Source organism: Felis catus, chromosome D3, assembly GCF_018350175.1.
Source record: "Felis catus isolate Fca126 chromosome D3, F.catus_Fca126_mat1.0, whole genome shotgun sequence".
NCBI classification, from domain to species: Eukaryota; Metazoa; Chordata; class Mammalia; order Carnivora; family Felidae; genus Felis; species Felis catus.
In genome coordinates, this window is record NC_058379.1 from 18,980,740 (window position 1) to 19,003,261 (window position 22,522).

Sequence of the window (22,522 nt, forward strand, 5' to 3'; positions counted from 1 at the left end):
TCAGGATCTCTGGGGTGTGGGGCTAAGATCTCTGGAGCCGGACCTTCTGGGTCCTTAATCACTCTCTGCCTCCATTTCGACATCTCTAAAATGGGAACGATAGGAAATTCTGACACAAATAGCACGGAAGAACCTTGAAGACACTATGGTAAGTGAAATAAGATAGTCACAAAGGACCCTCCGAGGGATGACCATCGCGCCACCACCTGGCCTGCTGGGCGGTGCGCTGCTCTAACCAACCTGTCAGACAGGCCCATGGCCGCGCAGCCATTGGACCAAAGCGCCGGCGTGCCCGGAGCTGCCCAATGGGGAGTGGTGGCCGGTGGGGCGTGGCCGCGAGGACTGTGTGTGAGTTCCCCGGCAGCTTGGGGTTTGCAGAGTCCCTCGGGTCACGAGTCGGGTCTTTCCGCCCCGCCATGGGCCTGGAGCTTTACTTGGACCTGCTGTCCCAGCCCTGCCGCGCCATCTACATCTTTGCCAAGAAGAACCGCATTCCTTTCGAGATGCGCACAGTGGAGCTGCTCAAAGGTGGGCCGAGGCTCGGGTTTGGGAATCGAGAGATCGGGGAGGAACGGGGAGGCCAAATATTGCTTAAAAGGACCTCCGGCGCCAACTCCTTCTCGGGGCCATCGCCGGAAAAGGTGAGCCGCCAGGGAGATCCGAGATTCATCCCCCAAACAGTGCTCCGTCCCACCGAGTAGGCGATGGGGCTCGGCGGAGGCCGAGTAGAGGGGTGGAGAACTTGAAAAAGAGAGACCTCGTGAGCAAAAAGAAAGGGTACACCTGGACATAGGGATAGAGGACCTCCAGAACAGAGATGGGGGCAGGGGGAGGGCTGAGCACAGAGACCGGGGCGGAGCCGAGTCCCTCCTTGGTGGCCCCCAACTGCTGAAATTCGGCAACAACGGTCACTGCCCCAGGGTCTCACTTTCCAACCCTGCTCTATGCATTGGTCCAGTCTGCACTGGGGGTCCCCCTCTGTCCCTTCCTCCTTCTTCTGCTTTGCCTTCTCCTGCTTTACCTTGTCCTCTGCCTCTCTTGTTCCTGCTGGGTGGGGGTCCCCCTGGGGGTGTGCTGGGAGCCTGAGGGGAGACTGCAGGGAAGGCTGCTGGGCTTGGTGATCCCTGCACCCGCAACAGGAGGATTTGTTTCTCTGGCAGGCTCCCGAGGCTCCAAGGACACAGTTGGAACTTGGGGGGTAAGAAGGAGGCAGGACCCAGGTATTCCTGGGTGGGCAAGTAGGGTAACTCTCCTTGGCTGAGTCTTTCCCCTCATCGCTTCCCCACGAGTGTGGGGCCCTTGCCTGCTTTTGTGCCTTTGCACTGGCCTGTCCCTCTGCCTGAATCATCATCTTCTCCCCCCTCCAGGGCATTTCCCACTTGTCCTGCCCAGGGGTTACCTCTGCAGAGTATAGGGGAGAAGGCATAGGGACAAGAGAACATCCCAGCCAGGCTGTTAAACAAAGGGTGCAGAGAGCAGTGTGTTTCACTGGGAGAGGAGGGCAGGTGTGTCTGGTGAAGAAGGAGCAGTCTCAGGGAGGGAAGTGGGAGGACGGTGGGTGTGTTTGAGGCTAGAGGGTGAAGGCAATCATGTACGGCTTTGAGGAACTTCCACCTGATCCTGGGGTAATAGGGAGCCACTGAAGACTGTTGAGCAGGATGGCAATGAGCTTAAGTGCTGTTCAGAAGCTTCTCTCTGGCTGCATCTGAAGGAGTAGGAACCACCCAGATGCGCTCAAGCAGAGGCCTGTGTCCCCGGGGACACTAGGCTGCACTTTTGGGGACAAAAATGTGACTGTCCCAGTTCCAGCAGAGCCTAAGGGCAGGGCCAGCCCCTGCGTCCCTAATGGCCAGGACAGGGTGAATAAGGGGACACAGAAGAGCTGGTAGAAGTTCTTTTCAGGTAAACAGTTACCAGGAAGAGGCCACTTCTCTGTATTTGGTGACCTTACCTTAGAGTCCACAGGGAAAGGGGCACTGTACGAAGTCAGAGCTCCTTTAGGGTGAACAGCCACCCTGCTCTGAAAGCTTGGGGCACCCTGAATATGAACTTATGAGGCTGGGGTTGGTGCAAAGGTGATGGGTGGCGTGCGTACGAAGGCCCAACTGAAGCATCATATCCTGCACCTTGGGCTGTGCACAAAGGGACTTGGCATGGGCTGACTAGGTTCATTTTGCAACATTTGGCAGAGTAGTCTCTTATTTCTTCCAAAGTGGCCCTCACCAGCCTAGGCCATGCAGAAGAACAGCTGGGGGCTGGAGAAAAGTCATGAATTTGGGGCCTGGGCATAGGAGGGAGTGGGCACAGGCCATGCAGGCCTCAGTGGTAACTCCCTCCCCCAACACGATGGGCTCTCTGCAGGCCAACACCTCAGCGATGCCTTTGCCCAGGTGAACCCCCTGAAGAAGGTGCCTGCCTTGAAAGATGGGGACTTCACCTTGGCTGAGAGGTAACTGCTACCAGACCTCACTGGAACCATCTTGGCCTACCCCTTTATTTTAGAGACAATTCATGCGTACTCAGGGGACCTCTAGGTCCACCCCTGTCACAACACCTTCATAACCCAGGGCAGGAGGAAGCTCCAGGGGCCTTGTCTGTTCTGTTCCATGATCCTGCGGCACCCCCAGTGTTTCCTACAGGATGCTTTAGGGAGAACAGAGATGACAAGAAAGCCTTTTTGAGCAATCAGGCCGTCTGAGGCTAGGCTGGATGCCAGATGATGAGAATGGATGCAGGCTAAGAAGAACTAAGCTTCTTTAAGGCTCAGCTTTGATGGTATCTCCTCCAGGAAGCTCTCTGGTCAGAAACTGTCTCTGAACACTTGGCAGGATATTCTGCTGTGGGCTTTTGCCCAGTGGTAGGATGAGCCTCAGATAGACTCTCAGCTCTTCTGAAACTGTGCCTGGGCAAGTCCCTTCACTATTCTAAGCATGGCTTCCTTGTCTGAAGAATAAGGCAAATACCCTGGCACATTGTCAGGAAGATTAGAGAAGGGACTCTGTATAAAGCCCCTCACACAGTGTCCTTCCTCCCCTGCAGTGTGGCCATCCTGCTCTACCTGACCCGCAAGTATAAAGTCGCTGACCATTGGTACCCCCAGGATCTACAGGCCTGTGCCCGTGTGGATGAGTACCTGGCATGGCAGCATACGACCCTGCGGAGAAGCTGTCTCCGGGCCCTGTGGCATAAGGTGAGGCCCTGGGGTGGGGAGGTCAGTCAGGATATCACCCCAAAGGGGCTAAAGCACCATCGCATTCTTCTTTTCCATTTGGAGAGTCTCTACTGCTCTGACTTTGACTCCACTAATTCTTCTGTTGCCCCCACGATGCTATGAAACCCATGTAATACAGTCTTTATTTGAGATACTTTTTTTTCAGTTCTAGAAATTCCACTAGGTTCTTTTTTAAGTTTCCATTTCTGTGCTGAAATTCACCATCTGTATACCTGCTTAGTCCATATTTTCTTCTAAATTCTTCAGCATATTTATAATCATTACTTAAAAGTCTTGGTCAGCTACTTTTATTTTGATTTTTTTTAAACATTTTTTCTTTTGAACGTTTATTTGTTTTTGAGAGAGAGAGGAGATAGAGCATGAGCAGAGGAGGGACAGAGAGAGAGGGAGACACAGAATCTGAAGCAGGCTCCGAGCTGTCAGCACAGAGCCCGGCGCGGGGCTCGAACCCATGAACAGTGAGATCATGACTTGAGCCGAAGTCGGACGCTCAACCGACTGAGCCACCCAGGTGCCCCAATTTGTCAGTTAATTTTAATACTTTGGTCCCCTGTGGACCTATTTCTATTGGCCGTTTTTTATCCTCCTGATTATGGGTCACATTTTCTTCTTTTTTTGCATGTCTCATAATTTAATATTGTGTGCTACATATTATGTTTGAAAGAAGGTAGAGGGATGCCTGGGTGGCTCAATTGGTTGAGCATCTGACTCTTGATTTCAGCTCACGTCACGATCCCAGGGTTGTGGGATTGAGCCCCACATTTGGCTCCATGCTGAGCATGAAGCCTGCTTAAGATTCTCTCTCTCTGCCTGTCTCCTCTGTGCTCTCTCTCTCTCTCTCGCTCTCTCTCTCTCTCTCTCTCTCTCAAAAATAAATAAATAAATAAAGAAATACAAACTTTACAAAAATAAAAGAAGTCAGAGATAGAAGTACATACTAAATGCCTCTAGAAAGAGTTTGTATTTTCCTCCGTCAGGCAGCCATGGTATGAGGTCAATTTCTTCCAGCTAATCAGGAGGTGGGCTAGGTTGTAGCTTTAGTTAGTTTCAGTTCATCTCTGGTTTCAGATGTCTTTTTTTTTTTTTTAAGTTTATTTATTTATTTTGAGGTGAGGAGAGGCACAGAAAGGGAAAGATAGAATATCCCAAGTAGGCTCTGCACTGTCAGCACGGAGCCCAGTGTGGGGCTCGAACTCATGAATTGTGCAATCATGAGCTGAGCTGAAATCAAGTGTTGGACACTTAACCGACTGAGCTACACAGGTGCCCCTGTTGTTGTTCACAACACCATTATTCACAGTAGCTAGATGGTGGGAGAAACGCCAGTGTCCATGGATGGATGAATGGATAAACAAAGTGGTATGTACATGCCAAGGAATATTATTCGGCCATAAAAAGGAAGGAAATAATGCAATATGTTATCATATGGATAAACCTTAAAAACATTATGCTGAGTGAAATAAGCCAGACAGAAAAAGACAAATACTCTATGATTCCACTTTTATATATTTATTTTTTAAGGTTAAAAACTTTTTGTTAAGTTTATGTATTTATTTTGAGAGAGGCAGAGATAGCATGAGTGGCGGGGGGAGAGGGGGCGGGGACAGAGAAAGAGAGGGAGAGAGAGAGAGAGAGAGAGAGAGAGAGAGAGAGAGAATCCTAAGCAGGCTCTGCGCTGTCAGCACAGAGCCGGAAGTGGGGCTCGAACCCATGGAATCATGAGATCATGACCTGAGCCGAAACAGAGAGTCGGACGCTTAACCGACTGAGCCACCCAGGCGCCCCTATTTTTTAAGATTTTAAATTTATTTTTAAGTAATGTCTATACCCACTATGGAGCTTGAACTCACAACCCTGAGATCAAGAGTTTCATGCCCCATGGACTAAGCCAGCCAGGTGCCCCTTGTTTTATCTTTTTAAAGATTTTTTATCACTTTTTTTTGAGGTTTATTTTTCTTAGTAATCTCTATATCCAACGTGAGGCTGGAACTTATGACCCCAAGATTAAGAGTCGCACACTCCTCTGACTGAGCCAGCCAGGCGCCCCTGTATGATTCCACTTATGTGGGATCTCTAGACTATTTCAGTTCATAAAGATGAGAAAGTAGAAAGATGGCTACCAGGGGACGGGGTTTGAGGCGGGGGGAGGAGGCAAAGGGAAGTTGTTTAATGGGCACAGAGTTTCAGTTTGGGATGATGAATGAGTTTGGAGATGGATGCTACTGGACCCCTGAGTCCAGTTCTTGAATCTCAGTGTCACAAAAATAAACACTGAGAAAGAAAGCAGGCGGAGTTTATTAGAGATAGCTTGTACACAGGGGAGCCAACAAGAAAGAGGAATGTTGCCACCTCCCCCCCCCCCCGCCCCCCAACATGTACAGCTTATAAAGGCACTTTTCCAAAGGGTGAGGGGCTGGGAGCAGGGAAACATCTTTCAGTCCCACGGTCATTATCTTGTGATGGTCACTTCTTAGTGGACAATCACAGGATGCCTCTCTTCATGGTCAACATTCTTTAGGGCTCTTGGTAAATAGAAATACTCCTGCAAGCAACATTTAAATTGTTACTTCTAATTTTGCCCGGGTAACCATTACTCCCTGATAGTTGTTATCTCTCATTCGTTCTCTTTCCCAGAAGGAGATATTTGTCTCTAAGCATATGGAAACTCTTTTTTAAGGTTTATTTATTTATTTTTTGAGAGAGAGAGATGGACAGTGCGTGCAAGGAGGGGAGGGGCAGAGAGAGGGAGACAGAGAATCCCAGGCAGGCTCTGTGCTGTCAGCGCAGAGCCCAACTTGCTTGAACCTTTTGAGATTGAGAGAGGGCGGGGGTGGGGGGAGAGAATCTTAAGCAGGCTCCATGCTCAGTGAGGAGCCCGACATGGAGCTCAATCCCATGACCCTGGGATCGTGACCTGAGTCGAAATCAAGAGTCAGATGCTCAAGCTGACTGAGTCGTCCAGGCACCCTTGGCTTTTTTTCTTTTATTTTTTGTTCTTTCTTTTATTTTCCATTTTAAACAGTTCTATAATTCTTTGATGGCTTTAAAGAAAAATAAGATTATTTTCTTTCCACCATTATTATGATGGGAGCCATGGTTTTTGTGACTTTGGTATCCAATAAGAAATGGGATTCCTCATTTTTAAAGTGTATGGGTCATCGGGGAGCCAGGATGGCTCAGTTGGTTGAGCATCCAGCTTCGGCTGAGGTCACGATCTCACGGTTCATGAGTTCCAGCCCTGCATCAGGCTCTCTGCTGTCAGCATGGAGCCCACTTTGGATCCTCTGTCCCCTCTGTGCTCCTCCTCCGCTCACACACACACACACACACACACACACACACACACTGTCTGTCTCTCTCTCTGAAATAAACATTAAAAAAAAACCATTTAAAGTGTATGGGTCATTGGCTTTATTGTTCTATCTCCTGTCATTTCATATGTAACACAGAAACAGAAAACAAAAACCAAAAAACTTCTTGGTTGCCCTCATGCCTTCCTGAGAAGCCACCCTGCTCTGGGATCTGGTGGGAGTCCTTCCAGTTCACGATTTTATACATTATTACATTTATGTGTACTCATAAACAAAATAAAGTTTTGCTTTGAGTGTTTAAAGTTTTATGTAAGTGCTCCCCATATCATTCTGCAACGTGCATTTTTCTATATTGCCATGGGTGGATCTAATTTATCCATTTTTAACCTACTCTGTAGTAATTCATTATATAAATACATCAGAATGTATTTATTACCCGATTATGGTCTTTTATATTTAATGAGGAACAGGGGCACCTGACTGGCTCAGTGAGTAGAGCATGTGACTCTTGATCTCGCCCCGTGTTGGGTGAAGAGATTACTTTAAAAAAATAATAAAATCTTTTTAAAAATTAATTATTTATTTATTTTAATTTTATTTTTTATTTTTTAAAATTTACATCCAAATTAGTTAGCATATAGTGCCACAATGATTTCAGGAGTGGATTCCTTAGTGCCCCTTACCCATTTAGCCCGTCCCCCCTCCCACAACCCCTCCAGTAACCTCAGTTTATTCTCCATATTTATGTCTCTTCTGTTTTGTCCCCCTCCCTGTTTTTATATTATTTTTGTTGGCCTTCCCTTATGTTCATCTGTTTTGTCTCTTAAAGCCCTCCTATGAGTGAAATCATATGATTTTTGTCTTTCTGTGACTGACTAATTTCACTTAGCATAATACCCTCCAGTTCCATCCATGTAGTTGCAAATGGCAAGATTTCATTCTTTTTGATTGCCGAGTAATACTCCATTGCATATATATACATTCTTTATCCATTCATCCATTGTTGAACATTTGGGCGCTTTCCATACTTTGGCTACTGTTGATAGTGCTGCTATAAACATGGGGGTGCACGTGTCCCTTCGAAACAGCACACCTGTATCCCTTTGATAAATGCCTAGTAGTGCAATTGCTGGGTTGTAGGGTAGTTCTATTTTTAGTTTTTTGAGGAACCTCCATACTACTTTCCAGAGTGGCTGCACCAACTTGCATTCCCACCAACAATGCAAAAGAGATCCTCTTTCTCTGCATCCTCGCCAACATCTGTTGTTGCCTGAGTTGTTAATGTTAGCCATTCTGACAGGTGTCAGGTGGTATCTCATTGTGGTTTTGATTTGTATTTCCTTGATGATGAGTGATGTTGAGCGTTTTTTCATGTGTCGGTTGTCCATCTGGATGTCTTCTTTGGAGAAGTGTCTATTCATGTCTTTTGCCCATTTCTTCACTGGATTATTTGTTTTTTTGGGTGTTGAGTTTGATAAGTTCTGGATAGATTTTGGATACTAACCCTTTATCTGATATGTCGTTTGCAAATATCTTCTCCCATTCTGTTGGTTGCCTTTTAGTTTTGCTGATTGTTTCCTTTGCCGTGCAGAAGCTTTTTATTTTGATGAGGTCCCAATAGTTCATTTTTGCTTTTGTTTCCCTTGCCTCTGGAGATGTGTTGAGTAAGAAGTTGCTGCGGCCAAGATCAAAGAGGTTTTTACCTGCTTTCTCCTCAAGGATATTGATGGCTTCCTGTCTTATGTTGAGGTCTTTGATCCATTTTGAGTTTACTTTTGTGCATGGTGTAAGAAAGTGGTCCAGGTTCATTCTTCTGCATGTCGCCGTCCCGTTTTCCCAGCACCACTTGCTGAAGAGACTGTCTTTATTCCATTGGATATTCTTTCCTGCTTTGTCGAAGATTAGTTGGCCGTACATTTGTGGATCCATTCTGGGTTCTCTATTCTATTCCATTGATCAGAGTGTCTGTTCTTGGGCTGGTACCATACTGTCTTGATGATTATAGCTTTGTAGTATAGCTTGAAGTCTGGGATTGTGATGCCTCCTGCTTTGGTTTTCTTTTTCAAGATTGCATTGGCTATTCTGAGTCTTTTCTGGTTCCATACAAATTTTAGGATTATTTGTTCTAGCTCTATGAAGAATTCTGGTGTTATTTTGGTAGGGATTGCATTGAATATGTAGATTGCTTTGGGTAGTATCGCCATTTTAGCAATATTTGTTCTTCCTATCCAGGAGCATGGAATCTTTTTCCATTTTTTGTGTGTCTTCTTCAATTTCTTTCGTAAGCTTTCTATAGTTCTCAGTGTATAGATTTTTCACCTCTTTGGTTAGATTTAATCCTAGGTATTTTATGGTTTTTGTGCAACTGGAAATGGGATTGATTCCTTGATTTCTCTTTCTGTCGCTTCATTGTTGGTGTATAGGAATGCAACCGATTTCTGTGCATTGATTTTATATCCTGCAACTTTGCTGATTTCATGAATCAATTCTAGCAGTTTTTGGGTGGAATCTTTTGGGTTTTCCATATAGAGTATCATGTCATCTGTGAAGAGTGAAAGTTTGACCTCCTCCTGGCCGATTTGGATGCCTTTTATTTCTTTTGTTGTCTGATTGCAGAGGCTAAGACTTCCAATACTATGATGAATAACAGTGGTGAGAGTGGACATCTCTGTCTTGTTCCTGACCTTAGGGGGAAAGCTCTCAGTTTTTCCCCATTGAGGATGATATTAGCATTGGGTTGTTCATGTATGGCTTTTATGATCTCGAGGTATGCTCCTTCTATCCCTAATTTCTTGAGGGTTTTTATCAAGAAAGGATGCTGTATTTTGTCCAATGCTTTCTCTGCATCTATTGAGAGGATCATATGGTTCTTGTCCTTTCTTTTATCGATGTGATGAATCACATTAATTGTTTTGCGGATATTGAACTAGCCCTGCATCCCAGGTATAAATCCCACTTGGTCGTGGTGAATAATTTTTTTAATGTTTTATTGTTGGAGCTGGTTGGCTAATATCTTGTTGAGTATTCTTGCATCCATGTTCATCAGGGAAATTGGTCTATAGTTCTCCAAAAAATAATAAAATCTTAAAAAAAATAATAAAGGGGAACAAAACCACTTTTTAAAACCCTAAAAATTTTGAATCTACCAAATTGGAACAGAAGGGAAATGTAGAGAGTCCACAACCTCTTGCAGGGGTGAGGCGGATAATAAATAGAGGGAAGAGGCCTAGGTGGGGTTCTGCAGACTGAGAGCCCATGAACATCAGCCTTAGATACTGAGCAGGGATACCCTATGGCCAGCACCCTTTACATTCAAAAGAAGCTGGAGGGGCACCTCGGTGGCTCAGTCAGTTAAGTTTAAGCGTCTGACTTCGGCTCGGGTCATGATCTCATAGCTCGTGGGTTCGAGCCCCACATCGGGCTCTGTGCTGACAGAGCCTGGAGCCTGCTGCAGATTTTGTGTCCCTCTTTTGCTCTGCCCCTCCCCTGCTCATTCTCTGTCTCTCTCTCTCAAGAATGAATAAACATTAAAAAATATTTAATTAAAAAGAAACTGGAAGTCTGGACTCTCATATGAAATGTCCCCATGTTAAATGTCAGCAACTGATCGATATTTTTAAAAACTCTGTAGCTAGACCAATGTTATTAGCTCAGAACTGGCCTCCAGGGCACCAGTGGGCGATCGTTGATTCTGTCTACCTTGTATGGGAGAGGAAACTGAAGCCCAAAGCCAGGGCTCGTGTACAGTCCTAGTCCTGTGTATCTGTTTACCTGTATCTCAGGCTCTCCCAAACGACCTTAGCAAACAAAGCATGAAGCCTCCCTCTCATGATCCCCATCTATGTATCTCCCAGACAGCTCTGCCAACCTTGAGGCTGTTGATGGCTTCCCCCTAAAACACCTTCCTCCCAGAATCCTGGACACCACTCTTTCTTGGCCCTCCTCCTTAGTCCCTCAGAAAATGTTGGTTCTACTCTTGACTTAGTCTTTTCTTGGCTGTGCCTTTCAGGCAAGTGACGGTGCCTCTCTGGGCCCCACTTTTCCATTTACAAGAGGAGTCATGGCACTTTTATTATTCCTATATTATAGACGGGGAAATTGGAGTTCAGAGTGTTTGAGGATTTTGTTTTGGGTCCATATACTCTATAAGTGGCAGGGTGGAAATCTTATTAGCTTATCTTCCTAATTACTTATACAGTAAGAGGTACTGGCTTTATATTCAGGGGGAAAGATGTTATAAAATAGATTGTTCCCAAGCCTAATACCTACTTCCAAAGTATAAAACTCATTGTTCAGGTCCTTCTTGAGTCCTTCTGTCGGATGCTCCTGAGGTTCAGCCATCAGAGATCACAGAAGAAGGAATATTTCTGGGAAAGATGGTCCTCTGGGAGTTTCCCTGCAGGCCTACCCAGGCTATAGAAGAGAGGTGCATGCAGCCAGAAAGCAGCTCAAACTGGGGTGGGGAGGCACACATGCCTTCCTGCCCCTGAGGCTGGCTGGGCTGGCCCCTAATCCTTTGCTTTGCTTCCCCACCTACCAGGTGATGTTCCCTGTTTTCCTGGGTGAGCCAGTATCTCCTGAGATGCTGGCGACCACCCTTGCTGAGTTGGATGTGACCCTGCAGTTGCTTGAGGACAAGTTCCTCCAGAACAAGGCCTTTCTCATTGGGCCCCATGTCTCCTTGGCTGACCTGGTAGCCATCACAGAGCTGATGCATGTGAGTTGTATGGATAGGGTGGGCCTGCTAGGCGGGGAGGGCCCTGGGGAGTTGCTGAAGTCTTGCCACCGGCTGTGCTTATCTATGGAAACCTCTTCTGGAGCTATGTGGCCCCCAAACCGGGCAGATGCTGCCATTCTTGACCTTGCCAACCCACCCCCATCCCGTTCTCTTTCTCCCTACAGCCTGTGGGTGCTGGCTGCCAAGTCTTTGAAGGTAGACCCAAGCTGGCTGCATGGTGCCGGCGTGTGAAGGCAGCAGTGGGAGAGGATCTCTTCCGGGAGGCCCATGAGGTCATCCTGAAGGCCAAGGACTCTCCACCTGCAGACCCCACCATAAAGCAGAAGCTGATGCCTGCGGTGCTGGCCATGATCCAGTGAGCCAGGAAGCCTTGTACCTGCTCTGCCCAGGATAGTTCGCAAAGGATCTTCATTTCCAATCTCCCATGGGAGGTTGGCTCAGAGGGCAGGAGTGACTTGCCTGAGTCCCACTGCCCCTCTGCTCCCCAGGTTAGATCCCTACACCCACACCATCTTCCACAGCGGCCTGAAAGCCACAATGAGAATGGAACACCCAGATCTTATCTCCTTTAATCACTGCATTTCGTTTTCAGTTTAGGAAATAAACCTGGGCTCAGCCTGAGCCTGTGCTTCTAATAATGTGTGATTTATTTGACCTTCTGTCCTGGTCCTCGTCTTCTTCTCTATCCCAAAGACAACCCCCTTTCCTAAGCCCTATGGGTCAGCTTCTCCATGATGGTTTCCAGGAGTGAAATGAACAAACGCCCTCTAATCTTCTAGTTCTTGGAGAAAGTGATTTGTCAGACAGCACAGAGGGCAGCAGGCATCCCATATGTGGTGGCTGTAGGCATGGTGATCAATCAGTTGGCTGGGCCAACCTCCCAGGATATGGCCCTTTGGCACCAAGTGCTGTAGCTCATGTGTCCTGACTGTGTTCTGCAGGATTGGTCAGGAGGGGAAAATCCAAATAGCAGCTCTCCTGGTCAGGAAATCGATTATGCAGGCCTTAAAGGCCATGCCTATGATTTGTAAACCATAAACAGGCATAGTGTGCTGAGAATGCATTTTATTTACTTATTTATTTATTTATTTATTTATTCATTTACTTAGTTACTTATACTTTATTTTAAGTAGGCTCCACACCCAGTGTGGGGCCTCAACTCACAACCCCGAGATTAAGGGTCACATGCTTTACCGACTGAGCCAGGCAGTCACCCCACTAGATTGCATTTTAAAATAATATTCTGGCTCGATGCGGGGGGTTGGACTGGAGGATGGCCAGAGAAGAAGCAGGGAGATTGGATGTTATAGTAATCCTGCCAAAGGCGATTTGTGCAAGAGGGCAGGGCAATGAAGGGACTGGAGAACATGGCCCCTTCCAGTTTGGAGAGGGCTCCAGCACTAGGCTGTGAAGGCACTCTCCTGGGGAAATAGGTTTTACATAAACGGGGAACTTAGGGGATCAGGGAGGCCAAACTATTCTTAAATTTTCCAATAACATCCTCTTGTCAAGGGGCTTTTTCTGAATCTTGGCTTTGGGGGCAGGATTTTCTTACTCCAAGAGCCTCTCTTAGGGAATGGGGGTCCATAGCCACAGACCTCAGGAGCCTCCACGGTGTCAGTTGGAGGGACTTGGCCCTGCAAAGGAGCTGGGGAAGTTTCAGTCCCCCTGCAAGTCACTAGGTGGGCCCCATGGGTTCCTGCCATTTGCTAGAGGGATTAGCTGGAGTGTAAGGAATATGACCCCAGGGATTAGGGAGGGGTGGCTCATTCTTTCCAGTAGTGTGAGCCTGGCCTCCACAGTGAGTTGGGGTCCAGAAACCTCCCCAGCCTCCATCCTGAGCACTGGCCATAGGGGAGGCTACTGCACCTCCTTTCTCTGCCTCCCTTTGTGTTCCCCGGGAATCAGAAGCCCCTCCTCTCTTAGTCTGAGGAGGTGGCTTGGGCCAATGGAAGGCAGCCAAGCCCTTTCCGCTGCTAAATTCACTGACCTTCCGTGCTGGAAGCGTCTTTGACGTCCTGTTCCCATTATCATCCCTCACTGTCCCAGTGTGGGTTCGGCTTTTGGCTTCGTCCAGCAAAGCTGAGGACGGCAGAAAGGATTACTCCAGACTCCGTGCAAGTCAGGAGGGGTGAGGGGGAGGCTAAGGGAAGTCTCCCAGAGTTGCTCTCAAGCTCCCGTATTTATTGAGCATACATTTAGGGAAACATTGTGCAATACGTCCGTGGGCTATGTGCCAGGAAGAACGTATAGAAAACGCGCAGAAGGGGCGCCTGGGTGGCGCAGTCGGTTAAGCGTCCGACTTCAGCCAGGTCACGATCTCGCGGTCCGTGAGTTCGAGCCCCGCGTCAGGCTCTGGGCTGATGGCTCGGAGCCTGGAGCCTGTTTCCGATTCTGTGTCTCCCTCTCTCTCTGCCCCTCCCCCGTTCATGCTCTGTCTCTCTCTGTCCCAAAAATAAATAAACGTTGAAAAAAAAAATTGAAAACGCGCAGAAAAACAAGTTAAGGAAGGATAAAATATTCCATGGGATAACATGAACCAAGGAATTTATGGGTACCGGCAGGACCTAACCCTTAGGTACACATCAACTGGATAAGCGAAGTGAGTGCCCGCTAGATACACATTAACTAGATAAGCGAAGCGCAGTCTGCTGTTTTCAGCAACACCAGAAAGCAGTGTTCTCCTTTGCAATGCGTTCCCTGTAACCCCTAAACCAGGACATAGTTATTTGATTTCCCCAACCCCAGGTAGATATTGAGGTCAGGGGAAGAGGTGTGACCCGGCAGCGAAAGCTCGGGTCAGAGGCCAAGTCTCCCAGTGCTACCAAGAGAACCGCTACAGGGCTTCCCGGTGAGGGAACGAGGGAGAGCTGGGGTGTCTCTGATTGGTCCAAAGTTCTCCGGAGCCATCCAATGGGCGAGGAGGGTGTGGCGGGGCTCAGACCCCCGCCCCCCCCCCCCCCCCCCCCCACTCCGCACCCGGATTGCGGATTGCGCTGGGCTCTCGGCCGTTCCCGCCAGCCGTTGCTGTTCCCGGTCTTGTACCCTAGGCGCGACCCCGGGGTCGGGGCCTCCGCTCTCGCCATGGGCCTAGAGCTCTACCTGGATTTAATATCCCAGCCCTGCCGCGCCGTCTACATCTTCGCCAAGAAGAACGGCATCCCCTTCGAGTTGCGCACGGTGGAGCTGCTCAAAGGTGGGCCGGGCCGGCAGACAGGCCCTGGGGGCAGGGCCGCCTGTGCGCTGAGGGACCCCCGCCCGGCCGCGCGCCGCAGAGCGACTGGAAGGGTCACTTTCCAGTACGGAAGCCGTGACATCACTTATCGGTGGTGTATTTTTCAACAGCCCCGATCTTTGCTTAGTGACTACGAAACATTTTTCAAAATACAGGTTAAGAGGGAGCAGAGCAGACAGCAGTGGGGGGCGCGGGGGACCGGAAGGGGGGTGCGTGGGGAACCAGAGTGAGTGCGCCAACACCCCCACACCGGGGCTTGTAGGAAACCATGAAACTGCCTTCTCATTTCTTTATTGGAGTAGCCCGCATCTCTGGAATTTCTGCATCTGTCAGCAAGAGAAGGCTGTTCCACTTGGAGCCCCTCCCCTCTTTACTTCTACCTACGCCTGCCTACCTCCCCTCCATATTTGCAGGATCCAGTGGAGGAGGCAGGGCTGTAATCAGACAGTAGGCCTATCCTTGGGCAGGCCAGGAGGGAGACCCCTTCTTGGCTGAGCCTGCCCACCTTCTGTCTTTGGTGTCCCCAACCTGGGACACCAACTGCTATGCTGCCACCTTGCTCCACCTTTTTAGCCCTCGTTGGGATGGAGGCTGGGCACGGAGGCATTTTCTGGAGGGAGAATGGGTGGCGGTGATTGTCTTCACCCAGTAGAAGGGCAAAGAGGGCCCTATGGCCAGGCAGGAGCCTGGTTCCGTGGAATCGCTCTGACTCCACACACAGGGATTGTCGTACCTCCCAGCACTGGCTCAGCTCAAGGAATGCAGAAGTGAGTCAGACCTGGGAACACCCCCTGGGGAAGGAGCCATGAGGGTTTGGCACCAGAAAGAAAGAAGAGCTAAGCTGGTGGAGTCTGGGTGACTGAATGGGACAGAGGCTCCTGGAGAGAACGAGGCTGGACTGAGGGCTGGGAGCAGGTGTGTGTGGAGCTTTGTGGTGTGGACAGGTCACCCACCCGGCACAGGAAGATGGCTGAAGGGGGCAAGCCTAGAGCCCAGGGAGGAGGCTGGAGTGTCCGACAAATGGATGGACTTGGTTGGGGGTGGGGCTGGATTACAGCTGCTGGCAATCGCCCTCTCTCCTTGCCCAAGCTGAGATGCTGCTTGGCCCAGATTTCCAAGGGGGTGGACACAGGAAGGGTGGGCCTCTGCTGGGGAGGTCAGGGCCTGTGATCTGGTGACCAGCAGAGTGTTCTCCTTCCCGCTGCCCCGCCCGGATAGGGACCTTGGAAAGAGCTGGTGCCTGGATGTTGAGGTGGGGGTTGGGCAGAGACCTCAGAGGGCTTAGGGTTCTCCTCACTTGCCTCACTGGTCTCTCCCACAGGTCAGCACCACAGCGACGCTTTTGCCCAGGTGAACCCCCTGAAGAAGGTGCCAGCCTTGAAGGATGGGGACTTCACCTTGGCTGAGAGGTATCAGGTCCCCAGGCTGCTACAGACCTTGTGAGGCCCGTCAGCCATTTGGGTGTCTACCGTTGATGGCTTGGATCACAGCTTGTGTGCCCTGAGCGCCTGTGCCAGCCCCAGCAGGCAGAGGAGCCTGGGGCTGGGAGGGGCTGCTGAAGTCATGGCATCTCCACTCCCCCCTGGCAGGGTACAAATGAGGAAACCGAGGCCGGGTGAGGGGAGGGACTTGCACAAAATATTGAGGAGTAGCTGCAGAGCTACTCTTCTACAAATCTTGGGAGCAAGTCCTATTGCCCTGGATGTCAAGAGAACACCCAGAGAGCTTCCGTGGCTATTTGCTGCGCACCCACCAGGGCCAGGAAGCATCCAGGCCCTAGGGCCAAAGCAGTAAACAAATTCTAAGCCCTTGCCCTCATGGAGCTCATATTCTAGAAGGGGGGAGTGATAATCTCTGTAAAGGTGTAACACATCCCGTGGTGATGAGTGCGATGGAGGAAATAACTAGGCTAAGAGTGAGGGTGGGTGCGATTTTGAGTAGGATGTTAAGTGAAGGGCCCCTTGAAGAGGAGGCATCTGCGCAGAGACCTGCAGGAACAGAGATGCAAGGTATGTAGGGAAGAGTGTTCTGGCTGGAGGGAACAGCAAAGCCAAATGCTATGGGGTGAGTCAGTGCTTGGGGTACAGGTAGAAGAGGCAAGGCATTCAGTGTGGCTAGGGTAAGCAAGGGGAGAAAGCAAGGGCTGAGGTCTCAGGGTAGCATGTGGGGCCAGGAAGACTGGCTTTTACTGTAGGTAAGATGGGACCATTGGAGGAATTTAAGCAGAGGAAAGCTGAGATCTGACTTAGGTTTCTTGTTTTTTTTGTTGTTGTTGTTGTTGTTTTAAAGCGGGGGTTGGCGAGTGAGTGAGGGTGGAGAGAGAGGGAGAGAGAGAATCCCATGAGGGGCAGAGACAGAGACAGAGAGAGAGAGAGAGGAAGGAGAGAGAGAAGCGGGGTTGGAGCTCACCCAGGGCGAGGCTTGTGCTCACTCGAAGCAGGGGTCGAGTTCACCTGAAGTGGGACAGAAGCTCACCCCAAGTGGGACTCAAACTCACAAACTGAGATCATGACCCGAGCCAAAGTCACATGCTTAACCGACTGAACCACCTAGGTGCCCCCGACTTAGGTTTTAAAGGATCCCTCTGGCTGGGTTGAGAAGGTACTGTGCTAATCCAGGAGAGAGGTCCTGGGGCCCCAGACCAAGGTGGTGGGGTAGGGGGAAGTAGTGGTCAGTTCTGGATGCCCTTGAAGGTCAAACCTAAGTTTGCTGAAGAGCTGGAGGTGGGTGGAAGAGATGAGAGCCCAGGCCAGCCTCAAGGTTGGCAGCTGAATGGTGGTATCCTTTACCGAAGCCACATAGTACCTCCATGGTAGAGCCAGATTCACATTCCACTAGGCTCCAGAACATCTGGCCGCTGGATAATCCAACATCCATGGAGGCATGGTGCTCTGGCCAGATATGATGCACAGGCCAGACATGGTGGAGGGAGAGGAGGAAGGGGGGAGGTCAGGGAGGGCTTCCTGGGGGAGGGTGCTGGAGGCTTTGGGCAGGTAGAGAGGAGATGGGATACGGTGGAAAGCCGTGACCCGTTCACCTGGGAGGCCTTGTCTGAACCCCAGGGAGTGTCAGAGGACTTGGCCTTGCTCCTGGCGTGGCCGTGCATTGGATATGGTGGGGAGTGGTATCTGAGTTGCTCTTGTCCTTCAAGAACCATGTTGGGTGCCCCTTCCTCATGGAAGCTTTCTCTGAGTTCCCCACCCCCCTCCTTCTGAAATCCTAAGACATGTTGTTTTTCACTTGGTGCCCTTAGTTCAGATGGTAGGATGGCCTAGTGTAGAACTGTGTGATTCAAGGCAGTCACCTAACCTCTCTGAGCCTCACATTCCTCCTCTGTACCATGGAGATAGTGAAATGCTCCACCTGTAGGAGTTGGGGAGATGTGAGCAGTGTGGGCTGGCCCCTATGGAGTGGCTGAAGAGTGACTAGTACATGTTCCCGCCCCCTCTGTGTCCCCCAGTGTGGCCATCCTGTTGTATCTGTGTCGCAAGTATGAGGTCCCTGACCACTGGTACCCTCAGGACCTGCAGGCCCGTGCCCGTGTGGACGAATACCTAGCATGGCAGCACACGGCCCTACGGAATAGTTGCACACGAGCCATGTGGCAGAAGGTGAGCTATGGCAGGATGGGGACTCTTCTAGGATGCTCAAGGGACAGTGCTTTCTGTTTAAAACATTTTGTTCAGAACCGAGGCCTTAGAACACCAAATTCTAGAATCCCAGAGACTCCCTAGTCCAACCAACTTGTTTCCCAGAGGGGAAACCGAGGCAGAACTAGGGAGTTGACTTTGCCCAATGTGCTCTGATTCTTGAGCTGGTGAGAATCAATTTTATGCCCTTTGGCATCCTCCAGACTGCCTGGAGACATTGCCTTTTGGGAGAGGAAAAAAAGTCAAACCCTCTAACCACACACATACTTTTCAAGTAGGGAAGTGTTAAATGAAAAATCTTAAACTAAGCAGAGATGAGGAGACATCTCAATAAAGTTGATCCGATTTCTGGGTATTCAAGGATTTCTAAGCCTAAGAACACTGAAAAACTCAAAGAAGAGCCTAACAGATTGTACACATACAATGATTTTGTGTAAGAGGAAAGAATTAGACTTAAAATAAGCAAAAAACTGGCAAGGATTTGTTATAAAGAAGTAACATTCTTTTTTTTTTTTTTTTCAAAAAAAATGTTTTAAGTTTATTTCTTTTGAGAGAGCGAAGAGAAGGACCAGGGGAGGGGCAGGGAGAGAGGGAGAGAGAGGATCCTAAGCAGGCTCCATGTTGTCAGTGCAGAGCCTGATGCAGGGCTTAATCTCACCAACCATGAGATCATGACCTGAGCTGAAATCAAGAGTTGGACGCTTAACCGACTGAGCCACCCAGGTACCCTGAAAGAAGTAACATTCTTTAAAAAAAATTTTTTTAACGTGTATTTATTTTTGAGAGACAGAGAGAGACAGAGCATGAGCAGGGGAGGGGCAGAGAGAGAGGGAGACAGAATCGGGAGCAGGCTCCAGGCTCCGAACTGTCAGCACAGAGCCTGACCTGGGGCTCAAACCCACAAACCATGAGATCATGACCTGAGCTGAAGTTGGATGCTTAACAGAAGAAACACCCCAGAAGTAACATTCTTACTATTTAAGATGCTCTCAGAATGCCATCAAACAAAGGCACAGGAGAAAAATGGGCACAGAAACCAGCAGGGATTTAATTGAAGGACAGAGAGAGATGGTCATTAAATGGATGAAAATACATTTAACCTAAGAATCAAGTAAATGCACATTTAAGCAGGACACAGATACCATTTTTACCCATCAGATGTACAGATGTTTTTGAAATGTGTGCCCTGAGTTATTATTTTTAGGGTACTTACAAAGGGCCCAGCACACAGTGGGTGCCCTGTGCATGTGAGGGAGCATGCGATGGGCATGCTCATACTCTGCTGTAGGTAGAGAATCATTGTTCTGAAGGGTCGTTGGGCAAAACGCAGGTTTCTGTAACCTTAGAAATGCCTTCCTTGAAGCCTCTTGGGGCTGAGAGAGGAGCCCCTCAAGCTGGTAGGGGCAGGAGGCTGGTGCGTTTGAAGGCAGAATGGAGAGTAGTCAAGTAGAGTGAATATAGACCTTCACTACTCAAAGTGTGGTCCAGGGACCAGGAGCATCAGCACCACCTGGGAGCTTGGAAATGCACAGTCTCGAGCACCACACAGGCATACAGATTAGGAACGTGCACTTTAATCAGATCCCAGAAGGATTTGCATGCGTTGTCCCATTTGAAAAGCCTGGGGTGGAGGAGGAGGTGGGGAGTGGGGAGAGGGTGACTGTGGTGCTGAGGAGGCGCCTGGTGTAGGCTTTCATGGTGAGGGTAGTGGGGAGCCATGGAAGGCTTTATGCAGGGGGTGATATGGGCAAACTGGGATTGCAGAAGATCCCTGTTCTGCGCCCCCCCACCCCCCACCCTTGGCTGCCCTGCAGGAGGACCTAGGGAGTGGTGGAGGCTGTCCATGTTGGAGTAGGAGATGAGGCCTGGGCTGGTGGTGGCCGTGGGTGGATGGAGTGGGTGAGTGTGAGGAGAAATTTGAAGGCCTGGTGATAGATTGGATGAGAGCAGGAACCGGCCTGCGCTTTGGGCAGACCCTGAGCCCTTTCTCTGCCTGCCCACCCACCAGATGATGTTCCCAGTGTTCCTGGGCGAACAGGTGCCCCCTGAGACATTGGCATCTACTCTGGCTGAGCTGGAAAGGTGCCTGCAGCTGCTTGAGGACAAATTCCTAAAGGACCAAGACTTCCTTGCTGGACCCCACATCTCAGTGGCTGATTTGGTGGCCATCACGGAGCTGATGCATGTGAGTGCCATGGGGGAGGGTGGTCCACTGGGTAGTGGGGTGTCCTGGGAGGGTGCCAACATACCAGCTCACATTGCCCTTTCTGGCTGTGCGGCCCTGGGCAAGTCACTTCCCTCTTTGAGCCTCAGTGTTCTCATCTGTAAAATGGGGCTTCAAGACCCTATCCTGCAGTGATATTGAGAAGCTTCCTAGTGTCTCCTGGGAGAGAACCTCCAGCCTATTCCATATGTGGCAGAGGAGGGAAAATCCACCCAGGGGAATCCCTCAACCAGGTCATGCTGCCTCATGCTTGTCCATGTGTAGCCACTCCACCTGGCTCCCTCTCCCCATAGCCTGTCAGTGCTGGCTGCCAAGTCTTCAAAAGCCGACCCAAGCTGGCTGCATGGCGCCAACGCGTGGAGGCCGCCGTGGGAAAGGACCTCTTTCAGGAGGCACATGCAGTTGTCATGAAGGCCAAGGACTTGCCTCCAGCAGACAGTGCCATAAAGGAGAAGCTGAAGCCCTTGGTGCAGGTTTTGTTGCAGTGAGTGGAGGACCAGGCCTGCAGAGATGATGGAGACTCTGTTGTTGGAAGAAGAGATGGAATCGCCCCTCCTAGGCTATGAGCAAGGCCTGCTGTCCAGCCTCTGGCCCTTAGTTTCCTCCATGCATGAGATCTTCATTCCTCCTTTTGTCTGTCTCCTCACTCCACTCCTGCCCCTTCCACCCTGGCTTCATGTGACCCCTGGAAAGAGCTTTAGTAAACACATATTTGTCCCCCTTGTGTTTGAAATTTCTGGTGGTGCCTTACTGCTCTGAGGCTAAAGTATGAATCATTGAACTTTGCATTGCCCACCCCTCCAGGGCACCCCCTTCTGGTTGCACACAGTAGCCCATCATTTTAGACCCCTTCTCCCAGCTGCCACCCCCACCTCCACTTCCTGGCCTTAGCTCAGGCTGTTTCCGTTGCTTATAGGACCCCTCCTCACCTTGCCTGGTGCCCCTCCTGGTCTTTAGGCATTTGTCACCATGTTGTTTCTCCAGTGAGACTTCCCTGACTTCCCTAGCCCCAGGCCAAGTCCGGTGACCCCCCCTGGGCTCCTCAGCCCCAGACCTTCCCTCTTTCAGTCCTAGAACAGAGTTGGTTCCACACCCCCTGGGCTGACCACCTGTCTCAGCTGGGGGTTGACCTGGGGAACGGATGTCTGAATCGGACATGGACTTCATCTCTTAGGTCTCTCTCATCCCTCTGGGGGTGATGCTGTCTCCCAGAGGTGGGGTGGAAGGTTGGTTTATGAAGTGCCTTGCAAGGAGGGAAGTCCCAGATTAGTTCCTGGCCCTCTGGGTGCTGCTAAGAGGCCTTGCTCTCCCAAGCCTACTCATAACCCCAATAGATAGTCTTATCTATGCCCCACCCTGGGTCCCAGACTTGCCACCTGTCCCTCTCCTTTCTCCTCAAGATTATCACAATCCACCTGTCTTATGTTCTAGACTCTCTGATAGCCTAGTCATCCAACAAACTGCTAATGGGACTGGGTCCTGAACAGAGCCTCTCAGCCTGCCTGCCTTCTCATGGAGGCTCGCCCCACCTTTTATTTTTTAATGTTTATTTTTGAGAGAGAGAGAGAGAGCAGGCAAGGGTCAGAGAGAGAGGGAGACACAAAATCTGAAGCAGGCTCCAGGCTCTGAGCTGTCAGCACAGAGCCCGATGTGGGGCTTGAACTCACAACCTAAGCTGAAGTCAGACGCTCAACCGACTGGGCTACCCAGGCGCCCCATCTTTTTTTTTTTTTTTTTAAGATTTTATTTTTAAGTAATCTCTATGCACAACATGGGGTTCGAACCTACAACCCTGAGATCAAGAGTCGCATGCTTCACTGACTGAGTCAGCCAGGCGCCCCAAGGCTCCTTTAATATGCACACCCACATAGAATTTTAGAAGTGTAATTGAGATTATTTATACACACCCACACAATTTCAACTGTATTTTCACTTACAATTCAGACAACTTTGCAACACTGATGAGAGTACCATGTTTAGCCATATCAACAGGTTTCCATGTGCTAAGTAACACATTTTGTTTTGACTATAAAAATATAGGGTACTGTAAACATGGCTGGCAGTTTGGCTAGGACCTGGCTTTCACCCCCTTGGTGGATAGTACTTCAGCATGAAACAAGGTTACCACAGGT

General features: G+C 49.6%; 2 protein-coding genes across 5 annotated transcripts; both read left to right on the forward strand.

Moving 5' to 3' along the window:
- Nucleotides 1-331: 331 nt before the first annotated feature.
- On the forward strand, nt 332-11,916 carry LOC101083370 (glutathione S-transferase theta-1). 2 transcript variants are annotated; one of them, XM_003994845.6, is made up of 5 exons: nt 334-528; nt 2,362-2,449; nt 3,040-3,190; nt 11,084-11,260; nt 11,446-11,916. In XM_003994845.6, exons 1-5 carry the CDS (start codon nt 417-419, stop codon nt 11,638-11,640), a joined length of 723 nt encoding a protein of 240 aa, XP_003994894.5. In that variant the 5' UTR covers nt 334-416; the 3' UTR covers nt 11,641-11,916. The 2 variants fall into 2 exon arrangements, with proteins under 2 accessions (XP_019670253.2, XP_003994894.5); XM_019814694.3 differs by lacking the exon at nt 2,362-2,449 and having other exon boundaries at nt 332-528.
- Nucleotides 11,917-14,246: 2,330 nt separating this feature from the next.
- On the forward strand, nt 14,247-21,123 carry LOC101083114 (glutathione S-transferase theta-3-like). 3 transcript variants are annotated; one of them, XM_003994844.5, is made up of 5 exons: nt 14,247-14,477; nt 15,838-15,925; nt 17,977-18,127; nt 20,175-20,351; nt 20,684-21,123. In XM_003994844.5, the coding sequence occupies exons 1-5, from the start codon at nt 14,366-14,368 to the stop codon at nt 20,876-20,878; spliced, it is 723 nt and encodes a 240-aa protein (XP_003994893.1). In that variant the 5' UTR covers nt 14,247-14,365; the 3' UTR covers nt 20,879-21,123. The 3 variants fall into 3 exon arrangements, with proteins under 3 accessions (XP_003994893.1, XP_044897615.1, XP_044897616.1); XM_045041680.1 differs by lacking the exons at nt 17,977-18,127; nt 20,175-20,351 and adding an exon at nt 16,590-16,597 and having other exon boundaries at nt 20,692-21,123; XM_045041681.1 differs by lacking the exons at nt 15,838-15,925; nt 17,977-18,127; nt 20,175-20,351.
- Nucleotides 21,124-22,522: the final 1,399 nt, after the last annotated feature.